The sequence below is a fragment of the Pipistrellus hanaki genome, assembly GCF_964339955.1.
Source record: "Pipistrellus hanaki genome assembly, chromosome: 13".
Lineage (NCBI taxonomy): Eukaryota > Metazoa > Chordata > Mammalia > Chiroptera > Vespertilionidae > Pipistrellus > Pipistrellus hanaki.
In genome coordinates, this window is record NC_140515.1 from 55,297,112 (window position 1) to 55,310,587 (window position 13,476).

Here is a 13,476-nt window from a genome sequence, read left to right on the forward strand (position 1 = left end):
CACCGCGGGCCTCTGCCCCTGCGCTCCGGACAGATTGGGCGGCGGACACCGCCCGGTCAGGGGGAGCGTCCAGGAGGGCGCACACGGAGGGGGCTTCCTGCTGGGGAAACTGAGGCACGGCGGGGCGAGGAGCGCGCGCGCCCGGAGGCTCCGGCACACGGTCAGCGGCCGCCTGGGGGCCACGCGGGCTGCCCGGGCGCAGAGGCCGGCCCCGCGCTGCCGGAGCCGCGGGTTCGGGGGGGACGGAGCGGTGCAGACCCACAGGGGGCGGCGGAGGAGCAGGAAAACCCTGCGCCATCGCGGCGCTGGGGGAGCGTGGACCCAAGTGCCCAACACACTTCGGGGCTCCGCGCCGCAGACCTGCCCCGGGCGCCCGCCCGCCCTCCGCCGCCGGCCCCGCCCCGCGCCCGCCCCGCCCCGCCCCCTGCAGCCGGGACGTGCCGGGCTGGCGGCGACCGAGCGAGGCCCCGGCGTCCGGCGCTCACTTCCGCGTCCCGCCGCCCTCGGCCCGCGCGCCGCCCGCCGCCCGCGCCGCCGCCGATCGGACAATAGGCCGCCCGCCCGGGCCCGGGAGCTGCCGCCGCCGCCGGCCGCCGGGGCCTCCTGCTCGGCGGCCCGGACTCGGCCCGGCCGCCCGGGAGCCGCGGGCGCCGAGCCCGGGACCTACCTGCGCCTCCGGCCTCTCCGCGCCGCCGGCCCGCTGCGCCCCGGACCCGCCGCGGCTGCTGCCTCGCGGTGCGTTTCCGAGTTTGGTTCCAGAGGATGTGACTTTGGTTTGTTTTATTTTTTTCTTTTAACTTTTATGATTTGAGAAAGAGAAAAACTGCAGAGCACGGGAAGCCGGGACAGGGAAGCGCCGCCGTCGGATCCCACGTGGACACTTCCGAGGGGAGAAGAAGTTGCAGGAGAACTTGGTGCCTCTTGGCCTTGGTGAGGCCTCGACGTGGGCTGGACTCTGAGGCCTGGCTGGGGCTATGACTCTCACTTTGGGCAGGTGGAGGGTTTTTCTTGTTCTGGGCTGGACTTGAGCTCCCTGTTCTTGCTCCCCCACTCCTCCCTCCACCCCAAACACACACACACACACACACACACACACACACACACACTACCCGGCGCCTGGCCTAGGCCTCCTCACCCGCCGGCAACATGGACAAGTACCAGGACTTGGGCTTGGAGGCCAGCAAATTCATCGAGGACCTGAACATGTACGAGGCCTCCAAGGACGGGCTCTTCCGTGTGGACAAGGGTGCGGGCAACAACCCGGAGTTTGAGGAGACCCGCCGGGTGTTTGCCACCAAGATGGCCAAGATCCACCTCCAGCAGCAGCAGCAGCAGCAGCTCCCGCAGGAGGACACCCTGCCCTGGGCTGGCCGAGGGCCTGTCAACGGCGGGGGCCGCCCGGGCCTGCAGGCCCCTCGGGAAGCCGGTGCGGGCGGTCGGCTGACCATGGACGGCGCTGCCAAGCCCCCTCTGGCGGCCTCGACGGGGGCTCCTGGGACAGCCAACGCTGTCGCCGCCGGGCAGCCCTCGTACCCGGCCCAGGAGCAGAAGGCCAGGCCGTATGTCCCCGCGAGGCCTGGCAGCCAGGACTGTGCTTCCAAGGAGGGCCTGGCCGGTGCCGGTTCCGAGATGTCTGCCGGCCCCTGCGAAGACCCCTCCTGCCTCACCCATGGAGACTACTACGACAACCTCTCCGTGGCCAGCCCCAAGTGGGGAGAAGAACCCGGAGTGCCCAGGCTGGGTGGAGGGACGGGGTGGCCGGTCGCCCCAGGCGGTGACCCGTCCCCACCCACGCCCTCCAGGGACCCTTACCTGTACCGGCCGCAGCTCTCCCCCAGCCCCCGCGGGGCGTTGGAGAGCGGCCTGGATGGCGGCGGTCACGGCCGCGAGAAGCCAGTGGGTCCTTGGACCACTGCCTCCTCCCAGTGGGCGCGCCCTGGCCTTTCCTCCCCGGGCCTGGAGAACGGGGCCCTCCTGGGCCCCGCTCAGCCCCGAACCCCCTTTCCGGGGAGCTGCCCCAGCCAGGGAGCGCTCCCGAAAACAAACTCGGGGGCGCGGAGCGAGGTTTCGGGCACCATGCCCAGGCCGAATGCGCAGCCTCAGTCCTGGTTCCAGGACGGGCCCACATCCTACCTGTCTAGTTCCGGGCCCTCCTCTCTGCCCGCCAGCATGGACCGTCTGCAGCTGGACGCCGCCCCGGGGCTGGGTCCCCAGCCTGGCTGCGCAGACCCTGGCGCCGGTCCCAAGCTCGGCCCCGTCGGCCGCGTCCATCCGGCGACGTCCGCCCCGCTGGAGTCATCCTGCAAAGAAGGTCCCCCTGGCTGGCCTTCTGAGGGCGGCCTGGGGTCCGTGCTCCCCGAGAGCCCCAGCGCCCACAGAGTGAGGCTGCCCTGCCAGACCCTGGCCCCGGGTCCCGAGCTCGGGCCCTCGACCGCCGAACTGAAGTTGGAAGCCCTCACCCAGCGCCTGGAGCGGGAGATGGATGCGCACCCGAAGGCCGATTACTTCGGTGAGTGCCAGGCCGGCGGAGCGGCCCGCGGTGGCTGATGGGTCGCCACCAGGGATGCTGAGATGCTGTGGCTCTTCTTGAGTGGCCTCTCTCTCTCCTCTCTCTCTCTCTCTCTCTCTCTCTCTCTCTCTCTCTCTTTTTTTTCCCTTTTCTTCCTCTTTCAGCTACTTCTTCTGATTCAGAGACTTGAAAGCATCCCCCTGGCAGAAAGCGGATCTTGCAGCTGGGAGTTACCCATGTGCGAAGGGCGAAGCCGGGCGGGGTGGGCTCGCCGGTGCCTGCTTTCAGAAAAGGGAAATGCTGTGACTTCGGGTTTCAGGGGTTCGGGTGTGCCTCCCCCTGACGGGCTCACTCAGACTTGTCCCCGTGGCCCTGAGCGGTGCCTCAGGAGGTGGCTGGGCCAGGCAGGTCGGGCTGTTTGAGGACCATGGGTCAGGCAGGGGCTCTGTTAGGCCGTGTGCGCGTGCGTGTCTGTCTGTCTGTCTGCAGGCGCTGTGCGTCGTTGAGGCAGGTGTCCCACGGACATGGAAGTGTTTGTTCTAGAGCAGTGGTCCTCCCTCCGGCCCTCCCTTCCCCTGAGGAGGGCTGAGAGATGTGAATTACAGGGCGCCACCCCAGACCTGCTCCCTCAGGAGTTGGGGGGAGACCCGCCACCCGCATGTTCCTTCACAAGCCGGCGGAGGGAGCCTGGCACTCGAGGAAACTTGAGGCCCGCGGACGGGCTGCCTCCTGACTCAGCCCCCCGCGCCCACCCGGGTCCGACCGCCCGCGGATGCTGACAGCGGGGTGGAGGGTGCTCCTTTCCGGCGTTGCTCAGACCTGCCGGGTGTGCTGTGTGCTCTGTGGAAGCCCACACGCTCCAGCTCAGCGGAGTCAGGCCGCGGCGGCTCAGAGGGGACTGAACTGAAAGAGCCTATTTTTAGGAGAGTTGGAGGGTTGTTTTTGTGTTTTTGTTTTCCACGTTTGAACTCTGGATTCTTCGGGGTCACCATTTCTCCCTCTGAGGCCCGAGAGTCCTGGGAAGCCGAGTCCCACTGGGGAGACGTCTGCCGAGTGGACAGCAGGGGCTGGGGAGGCTGGGGGGGGGGGGGGGGCTGGCTGCTCCCAACCTCCCTGTTCTCTGTGAATGGACCATCTGTCCCAAGGTGGGATTGGGTGCCAGGCTCCCATGGTGACACTATGTTCCTTTTTTAAAAAAATAATCTTAATGATTTCAGAGGGGGAGGGAAAGGGAGAGACAGAGAGAGACAGAGAGAGGGAAAGAGAAACATCAATGGTGAGAGAGAACCATGGGTCGGCTGCCTCCTGCACACCCCACCCTGGAGATCAAGCCCACCTGGGCATGTGCCCTGACCAGGAATCGAACCGTGACCTCCTGGTTCATAGGTTGATGCTCAGCCGCGGAGCCGTGCCGGCCGGCTGGCACTGTGCTCTCGCTCCTGGAGCCCCGCGGGGACCAGGTCACACCGAGGGGGCCTTTGGACGGTCTGTGTGTTGGAGCACGCAGCTTCCTTTCCCCGAGAACCGTCTCTTCCCCGCAGACGGCTCCCTCTGGGGACGAGTGCTGAGCTGGAGCCATTGTGGGTTTTTAAATTTAGACTTCTGCTGGGTCCTCCTGTTTCCAGCTGCTTAGACAACAAGACAACAGTTTTCTTTTTCCAGGGAGGCAGGATGGCACCCGGGGTCAGAGCGGGCACATTAGTGAGCGCCATTCGTTCATTCGACGTGTCCTCACTGAGCGTGTCCCCCGGGGCCCAGAGAGACGGGGACAGACAGACACTGCCTCCCCGAGGGGACGTGAGCAAATTAAAAACGCCGGTTCCGGGAGAGTAGGGTGAGGGGCCGCAGGGCAGGGCGGCTCCAGTTCTCAGTCGGGTGGTCAGAGAAGGTCCCGTCCAGATGGAGGCGTCCGAGCAGAGACGTGAGGGATGCGAGGGAGGGGACTGCTCGTCCGCCCGGGGAGAGGGCGTGCTGGGCCGGCCGACGGCGGGAGCGGAGGCCCTGGGGCCTGGGCTGGGCCAGACACTTGACGTGGACTCTTTAATTTACTCGGCACAGCCACCACAGAGCCTGCGCTGAGGAGGAGAGCGGAGCTCGGTGAGGCTCCATCTCGTCCCCGAGGCCTCCCCCTAGGTCAGGGGTCTTCAAACTACGGCCCGAGGGCCACATGCGGCCCCCAGGGGAGTCTGATCCTGCCCGCCAGGTTTTTTGGGCAGTGAGCGCAGCCGAGGTGTTACAGTAGGAATTAGTAGTTCATATAGTCCGGCCCTCCAGCTCTCTGAGGGACCGTGATCTGGCCCCCACTTTAAAAAGTTTGAGGACCCCTGCCCTAGGTGGTGCCAGGGGTGGTGGGATGGAGCCCCCTCCCCCCCTCAGCCGCCAGGGCCATGCCTCTCACAGCATTGCCAAGCTGCCCCCCCCCCCCCCCCCCCAGTGACAACCCCACTCATTCATTCATTTTTATGGCTTTTTCAAAACCGGGGTGAACGTTACATAACAAAGTCATTTCAAAGTGAACATGTCGGTGGCATTTAGTACATTCATGGTGTGCAACCGCCACCCCTCCCTCGCTCCCAAACATTTCATCACCCCAAAGGAAGCCCTGCCCCCCCAAAAGCTGCTGACCCCCCTCTGCCCCTCTCCCCCAGACCCCGAGCCATCACGCTGCTCTACAGAGAGTCCTGGATGGCTCCCGGCTCCCGTGGAGGGGATCGTTTGCATACTCACGTGTAGAACGTTCATATGGCGCAGGGGTCCTCAAACTTTTTAAAGTGGGGGCCAGATCACGGTCCCTCAGAGAGCTGGAGGGCCGGACTATATGAACTACTAATCCCTACTGTAACACCTTGGCTGCGCTCACTGCCCAAAAAACCTGGCGGGCCGGATCAGACTCCTCTGCGGGCCGCATGTGGCCCGCGGGCCGTAGTTTGAAGACCCCTGAAAGACACATTCAGTGCCTTATTCGTCTTCTTCCCGCCCCTCTCTTTCTGGTGGGGTGTCTGGAGCGGAATGGAAATGTGTATCTCGTGGCTGTGGTGGCATGCCGTCATCTGCTTCGTGCCTTTGCCCCTGAGCAGCGTGCGCTGGCAGTGGTCCCGTGTTGGCACGTGTGGCGTGGGCTCCGTCGGCGCCATGGGGATGTGCCCCGGTCACGTAAGCAGCCCCCCCCCCCCGAGGGGGCGTTCAAAGGGGCCACCTGCGAGGTGCCCGTGGAGCTGTGGGGTCAGCCCCCGGGGGTGGGGCTGTGGGCCGGGGGCCGTGTGCCTGGTGGCTCTCTGCGGAGCCTGTGCCGGACCCCGGCTGCCCAGCAGGGGGCAGAGGGCCTGCCCATGCCCGGGGCAGCTTCCCTCGCTCTGTGTGACGGGCCGCGTGCATAGGCCGTCTGTCTGTCCTCCGAGCATCCGGCCGTCAGCTCTGGGCCCAGCGCCCCCCCCTCCCGTGGCGCCTTGAGCGAACCCTGATCGCCTCCAGCCTCCCCCGTCTGTGGGACGAGGAGGCTGGGGCAGCCGAGGGGCTCCCACACAGACGCCCTCCCTTCCCCAGATGTGGTGTCCGGAGGGACTTGGTCTGCCCGCACAGGGTTAAAGAACGATGGGCAGTGGTTAAAGAACGATGATGAGCCGAAACCGGTGTGGCTCAGTGGATAGAGCGTTGGCCTGAAGACTGAAAGGTCCCGGGTTCCATTCCAGGCAAGGGCATGTACCTTGGTTGTGGGCACATCCCCAGTAGAGGGGGTGTGCAAGAGGCAGCTGATTGATGATTCTCTCTCATCGATGTTTCTAACTCTTTATCCCTCTCTCTTCCTCTCTGTGAAAAATCAATAAAATATAAATATAAGAAAAGAATATATATAAAAAAGAAAAGAACGGTGATGAGCTTGTACTTCATGTAGAGGAGTATCTTCAGACACAGCTTTGCCAGAGACACAGGGTAAGGCGACTGTCGCGATCCGTCCATGTCGCTGTGCTAGCCAGAAGCAGAGCAAAGTGGGGGCAGGGGGTGGTTACGGAGGCCCTTCCTGGGGCACACGCAGGTGTCCGGGGGGTACCTGGCGTTGGGGATGAACTCGGGCGTCCCTGCCCCCACCTTTGAGAACCTGAGTCTGAGGACACCTGGGTTTCCAGTTACCGCTCAGTGGTCACCGCGGACCGCCTGGCCCTTTCTGCGGCCGTCCCTGTGGGTGTGTGACAACCCCTAGTCCTTCCCGAGGGGACTCTCTGCGGGTCCTCGGGGTCACAGTTCTCCCTCCGAGCCCTGAAGGCGCAGTCACAGGACAGCTCGTGCGGTCACAGTCACATCTTGTCCTGTGACTGCATCCTCAGGGCTCAGAGGGAGAAACTGTGACCCCGAGAATCCAGAGTTCAAAAATGAAAAACAAAACAAAAAAAACAAAAACAACCCTCAGACTCTCCTAAACACAGGCTCTCTCAGTTAGGCACCTTCTGAGCCGCCACGGCCTCACTCCACAGCTTCCCGCGGCCTCCGAGCCCTGTCTTGGGTCCTTCTGTCCTGGAGGAGGGAGCTCAGGACAGACAGGCTGCCGGAGGAGAAGGTCCTCGGTCCGGCCTTCCCGGCCTCGCTCTGCGGGGAGCCGCGGGGGCCACGTGGCCGCTGGGTGAGCTCCACCGTTCGCAGTCGGAGGAAGTGAGGAGGACGGGGAGCTCCTGTGCAGTCTTCCCCGCCTTTCCCTCCGCACGTTCGCTGTCCTCCCGGCAGGAGGCCTCTCCTCCTTCCTGAGGAGAAAGGACCCTGAGCCCCCGGCCCAGGTGCGTCTGCTGGCAGCCGCCTCGGGGGCAGAGGCTGGCGTGCAGGGCCACCCCGGGACCTCCCCGCAGAGGGAGGAGGGCACGGTGGGCAGAGCTCCACACCACGCGGGCCTGCAGGCCTGGGTGACCCCAGCCACCCCCAAATGCCGAGCAGGTCAGTGCACCCGAACCCGGGCTGAAGTGGAGGCGGCACCAGCTTATCGGCCCTCAGGCTCCGTCTGAGCAGCTGACGTGGCCGGGGCCACCGCCTTGGAATGTGCCCGGATTCCTTCTGGAGACTTCGGGCCATCGCCAGGATCCAGGGTAAATTCCCGGTCCTCCGGGGGACGTTTGTCAATGGCACCCCGGACTCCAGCCCTGCGGGGCACCCCTGGGCTATGGCACACCCGGCCCTTTATTTATTTATTTATTTTTTAAATATATTTTATTGGTTTTTTACAGAGAGGAAGGGAGAGAGATAGAGAGTTAGAAACATCGATGAGAGAAAACCATCGATCAGCTGCCTCCTGCATGTTCCCTACTGGGGATGTGCCTGCAACCAAGGTACATGCCCTTGACCGGAATCAAACCTGGGACCTTTCAGTCCACAGGCTGACACTCTATCCACTGAGCCACACCGGTTTCGGCTACACACCCAGCTCTTTAGAAATGGGGGCCTGGTGCATTTTTTTTAGTATAATAGATCTGGCAACCTTCCCCTCAACATCAGGACATGTGTCTCTTAACTTCCTCTGGGTGTGTCATGGACACCTACTGTAGACGCTCACCCAGTGGGCACACCCGTGTTACCTGCACCCAGATCGAGACACTGGCAGGACCAGCACCCAGGAAGCCCCCGTACCCGCGGCCCTCACCATCCTCGTCACTCTCGAAAGATAAGCGCCGCCGTGACTTCCGGAGGGTTTCAGCGGGCGTGTGATTGGAAGTAACTTCTAAAACCTTACGCTGATGTAAACGCGCCCCAGGGCCGGTTTGGGGGTGGGTGGGCAGCGTGTGGGGGTCAGAGTGCCGATGGACTGCGGGTAGCAAGGGACGTGGGACGCCGGCATGGCCAGCTCCGTCGCCGCCCACTGCGCCGTCCAGCCCGCTCCGTCCTCAGGCTGCTCCTGCGTGGGCAGTGGGCAGGGCTCGGACACCCCGGGCCCCTGCGTTCTCCTAAGGAACGGGCTTCCCATCCTCCTTTCGCCCCGTCCCTTCCTGCCGGCCCCGTCCGTGGGATCGCTCCTCAGGGTGTCAGGGTGAGGATGGGGAGGGCTCCCCTGCTCGCCGAGGCCACGTCCGCAGGTGCTGCAGGCCTGGGTGACCCCAGCCACCCCAGGCCGGTGCCCTCGGCGGTGACCCCGTGGTCCTCCTGCCGTGGCTGGGCCCCTGCCCCTTGCTCTCGGCTCCCGTCACACCAGCCGACCCCTGACCTTGTGTTCCTTCCCACCGCGGGCTCCCGCCCCCTCGGGCCCCGGGGGCCACGGCCTCCGGCGCAGCACCCGCGGGTCCTGACACCGGTTTCCCACGCGCCTCCCTGCGGTCCTCCCTCCTCGGGTGGTGCTCCCGCCGTGCTCCCTCGGGACGAGGGAAGGATCTGTGTTTCCATCTGTTTCTCCCGCTCTCCCCAGCAACTGGAGCCGAAACTGACCCCAGACAAGGCCGTCCTCGCCGGAGCTGGTTCTCGGTTGTGTGGACGGAGGGCTCCCGCCCGGGAGACGGTCTGCGGGGGCAGGCGGGCCCTGGGGGTGAGGGAGCCAGGTGTCCCGGCCGGGCCACACCCACAGCCCCGTGGGCATTGGCAAGCTGCTTTCGCTGCGCTGGGTGGCCGCATCTGGCCCGGGGTGCAGTGGCTCTGGGTTGAGGTGCAGTTGAGTGCCTCGTTTTCTTTCTTTAAAAAAATATATATATATATATTTTATTGATTTTCCACAGAGAGGAAGGGAGAGGGATAGGGAGCTAGAAACGTCGATGAGAGAGAAACATCGACCAGCTGCCTCCTGCGCACCCCCTACTGGGGATGTGCCCACAACCAAGGTACATGCCCTTGACCGGAATCGAACCTGGGATCTTTCAGTCCGCAGACCGACGCTCTATCCACTGAGCCACACCGGTTTTGGCGGGTGCCTCGTTTGCAGCTGACCTGGGGATCAGGAGCCGGGCGGCGGCCTTGCTGGCCATGGTGGGAGCTGGGACTGCACAGAACCACCCCCTTTCCGGCCTCTACAGAATCAAAGACCACTCCTTTATTTTATTCGTTTAGGGGCAGTTACACTTTTTTTTTTTTTTTTTTTTTAAATATATATGTTATTGATTTTTTACAGAGAGGAAGGGAGAGAGGGATAGAGAGTTAGAAACATCGATGAGAGAGAAACATCGATCAGCTGCCTCCTGCACACACCCTATTGGGAATGTGCCCGCAACCAAGGTACATGCTCTTGACCAGAATCGAACCTGGGGCCCTTCAGTCCGCAGGCCGACGCTCTATCCATTGAGCCAAACCGGTTAGGGCATGCAGTTACACTTTCAGTTGTAAGTGGTAAGCACTTGCTCTGTAACGGTCTGGGGATACATACAGTTACAGTTAAAACGAGAAGCGTGAGTGGTCAGTGTGAGGATTTCCGAAGAAAGTTCCCAGGGCAGAGCAGCAGCCGGAGCCTGGCGGGCTGCGGGCTGCGGGCTTCGGGCTGCGACCTGGGCTGTGCTTCTTGGCCCTCTGGCCCGAGTAGAAGCATTTTCTGAGCGAGAGGCTAGTGTGCTCTGCGAAGTGCGTATGATGAAAGTGAGATGAGAGCCGAAGCCAGTGTGCTCAGTGGATAGAGCGTCGGCCTGCGGACTGGAAGGTCCTAGGTTCGATTCCGGTCAAGGGCATGTACCTTGGTTGTGGGCACATCCCCAGTAGGGAGTGTGCAAGAGACAGCTGATCAAAGATTCTCTCTCATCGATGTTTCTGTCTCTCTTCCTCTTTGTAAAAAATCAATAAAATATATTTAAAAAAAAATAAAAGATCTCCAATGCTCTAAAAAAAAAAAGAAGAAGAAAGAAAAGAAAAGAAAGTGAGATGAGAAAGGAACAAACACGGGCCCCTGTGTGGCCGTGGTCACCTCCCCAGGGGCCTTTGAGACTCTCATTCTGGTTGAATTTGGGGTCCTCAGTGTGGGGAGCAGCTGCGAGCACCGGCCATGGGGCTCAGTGACCTTGCTTTTGCCGGCGTGTCCAGGCCCCCTCCATGGACTCCTGTCGCGTCCTCAGCGGTGCTGGGTCTCAGCCCGGGCCGTGCGACACGGGCAGTGGGCTGGGGCCCGGCACTGTTGGGGCCCCACGAGGTGGGGGCTCAGAGGGTGTCTGTTGAAGGGATGGAGGGGCTTCCGTCAGGGCGCGGAGGGGCGGGAGAAGGGGTTTTTACCTGGGGTCCCGGCTCTGAGATCGTTTAGCTGAAATCTGTGGAACAGCTGCTCTGGGCCAGGCACTTTGCAAATCATCTCACCTGCCTTACGTTGTGTAATCCTGCCAACGGCCCCGTTTCATTATCCCCATTTTACAGGCGGGCAAACTGAGGCAGCCCGCCTAACGCATTCGGTAAGGAGCTGTGCTGGGCGTGGCTGCCGAGTCCGAGGCCGCGGCCACTGTGCCCGCTGCCCCTCCGTTCCTGGGAGCACAGCAGCTTCCTGACCAAGGCACTTCAGGGGGGGGGTCTGCGGCCACAGGGGGGTCAGGGCTGAAGCCTCCCCCGTTCTCTGCGGAGGCCTGGCGCAGAGGGGCGCCCCCAGCTGGCTGGAGCAGCGTGGGTCCCACGCTTGGGGCTGCAGGGCGGTGAGGGAGCCCCGGAGGCCAGGGGCCCCTACAGGGGCTACCCGTGGCCTTGGCTGCCCACAGCCCCTCTGGCCCCTGACTTCTCATGCTCCTCTGACGGGCGTGGGCGAGGGCAAGGGGGCATGCCCTCGGGGTGCTTGTGTGACTCCCCCCGAGTGTTGTGGGCAAGGATGGGGAGTGCCAGCCCCACGCGGTTCCTGGGGACAGTTCTGACGCTTGGGTCTGAGGGTCGGCACCAGCCCCAGGCTGTGTGCAGAGACAGGGAACCCGCACGGGGCCGGTACACTGCCCTCTGGCACTCCGCACAGAAACCTTACCCCGGAACGAGGCGCTCGCCAGCACGTGTTTACATCTGCTCCAGGTTTTGTGTTTCACGCGTCCCCTCCCGGGGCGCCAGCTGGACCCGGGTCTCGGGTCAGCGTGGAGAGTGGGAGGCGTTCTGCCGAGTGTTCCTGCGGGAGTGCTCTCCGGGTCCGCGGCCAGGTTATTTTCGGTTCGGAGAGCCACGGGGTCAGGCTTGGCCTGTGCCGTCCTCTCCCGTCCTGCTCTGTGACTCGTCCGCGGGGGGCCCCGGCGAGGGCCAGGCCTGCGTGCTCCCCGGTTACTGGACGTCTGTGGGGAGCATATCGGAGGTCTCTATCTTCCTCTCCCCCCCCCCCCCCCGAAAAAAACATGTATTTGTGGCATATAGGACGTTCTGGAAGCCGGCCATGATGCTGTCTGTCATTCAAAAGAAGGGGACTTGAGCTCAAACCGGTCTGGCTCAGTGGATAGAGTGTCGGCCTGCGGACTGAAGGGCCCCAGGTTCGATTCCGGTCAAGGGCATGTACCTTGGTTGTGGGCGCATCCCCGGTGGGGGGTGTGCAGGAGGCGGCTGATCGATGATTCTCTCTCATCAATGTTTCTAACTATCTATCCCTCTCTCTTCCTCTCTGTAAAAAACCAATAAAATATATATTTTTTTAAAAATGGGGGTGACTTGAGGTTAGCCTGGGTCTCCCTGCAGCTGATCCCCAGGGGTGCAGAGACCCAGGTCGCTTGAGGGCCGAGTGGACACGGCACCCCTTTGATCGCACTGGCCCTGAGTCGGGGTGGACGCACGTCACACGGCTCTGGGCGGGACAGCGCGTGGGTGACGGTCCTTTCAGGGTGACGGGCCAGTAGCGGATTTGCCCTTTGTCTCCCGAAGCGCCTTTGTTCTCTGGAGCCGCCTGTCCGCTGAGCTGACAGCTACCTGCCAGCGGGTGGAGCGCACCTGTGGCCCTGTTTGCCCGCACGAGGGTGAGCGCGGGCCCAGGGGCCGGTGGAGGGTTTGCATCTGCTGACACGGCGCCTGCTCTGCCCCCCTCCCCGGCCCCCCCAGTCCCCATTGCTCCCTGATGATGCCGGAGGTGCGGATTTAGAAAGAGGAGGCTTCCGGGCGGTCCAGCTGGCAGCGGCCGTGGCCGGGCTCCAGGGTGTTTGCTGACGGAGCTGTCTTCACCTTGGCCTTGCGGGCAGCAGCCGGGGCACCTTCCCTGCCCTCCCTCTCCTCCCCGTGTGCTCGCTGCAGTTCTGTTTGCTTCCCTTGCTGCGGGTGGAGGGCTGAGGGGACGGTGTTTGGGACCTGCCTCGGACACTGTGTGTGTGTGGGGGTGTGTGTGTGTGTGTGGGGGTGTGTGTGTGTGTGTAGGGGGGGTGGAGTGTGTCTGTTGAACTTGGAAGAGTAGCCAGGAGCAGAACGGAGAGGAGCGTGGGGTGGCGAGGGCGTGAAACACCCGTGTGTGTGTGCGTGTGCGTGTGCGTGTGCGTGTGTGTGTGTGTGTGTGTGTGTGTGTGAGAATGGGCACGCCCTGGGCGGCAGGCGAGTGGCTGGTGAGGGCGGGCACTTTTTTTTTTTAATTTGGCCCGCAGGTCCCTCCCTAGATCATCGTGTCCCCGCCAGGGTGACTCAGAAGCGCCCTCCTCCCACCAATAAAGCTTGCTCATCGTTGGCCTGGCTCCGTGGTTGGCAAACTGTGGCTCGTGAGCCACCTGCGGCTCTTTGGCCCCTTGGGTGTGGCTCTTCCACAGAATACCACGGCCTGGGCGAGTCTGTTTTGAAGAAGTGGCGTTAGGAGACGTGGAAGTTTAAAGAATGTGGCTCTCCAACGAAACGCCCATCGTTGTCCTGTTGACATCTGGCTCTGTGGACGGATGAGGTTGCCGACCACAGGCCTGGCTCATGGGATCAAAACTACATTCCTTTCGGGGGGCGGGAGGGGGAATTTAAGCTCTCTGATAAAGAAGCTCTTAAGAAAGGAGGACAATGAGGCCATAAAATCAAACACTGAATGAGTGATAAGATTCAAAATACAAGACGCGAGACCGGTTTGGCTCAGTGGATGGAGCGTCGGCCTGCGGACTGAGGGGTCCCAGGTTCGATCCCGG

At 62.9% G+C, this 13,476-nt stretch overlaps 1 protein-coding gene across 2 annotated transcripts in view; it reads left to right on the forward strand.

Moving 5' to 3' along the window:
* The first annotated feature begins 430 nt into the window (after nucleotides 1-430).
* Nucleotides 431-13,476, forward strand: part of LIMD1 (LIM domain containing 1) — a 44,531-nt gene continuing 31,485 nt past the window's right edge. For both annotated transcript variants that reach the window (XM_084902044.1, XM_084902045.1), the window contains exon 1: nucleotides 431-2,509. In XM_084902044.1, the coding sequence (XP_084758170.1) occupies nucleotides 1,147-2,509 (1,363 nt within the window). In that variant the 5' untranslated portion in view covers nucleotides 431-1,146. The remainder of the gene's footprint in view (nucleotides 2,510-13,476) is intronic.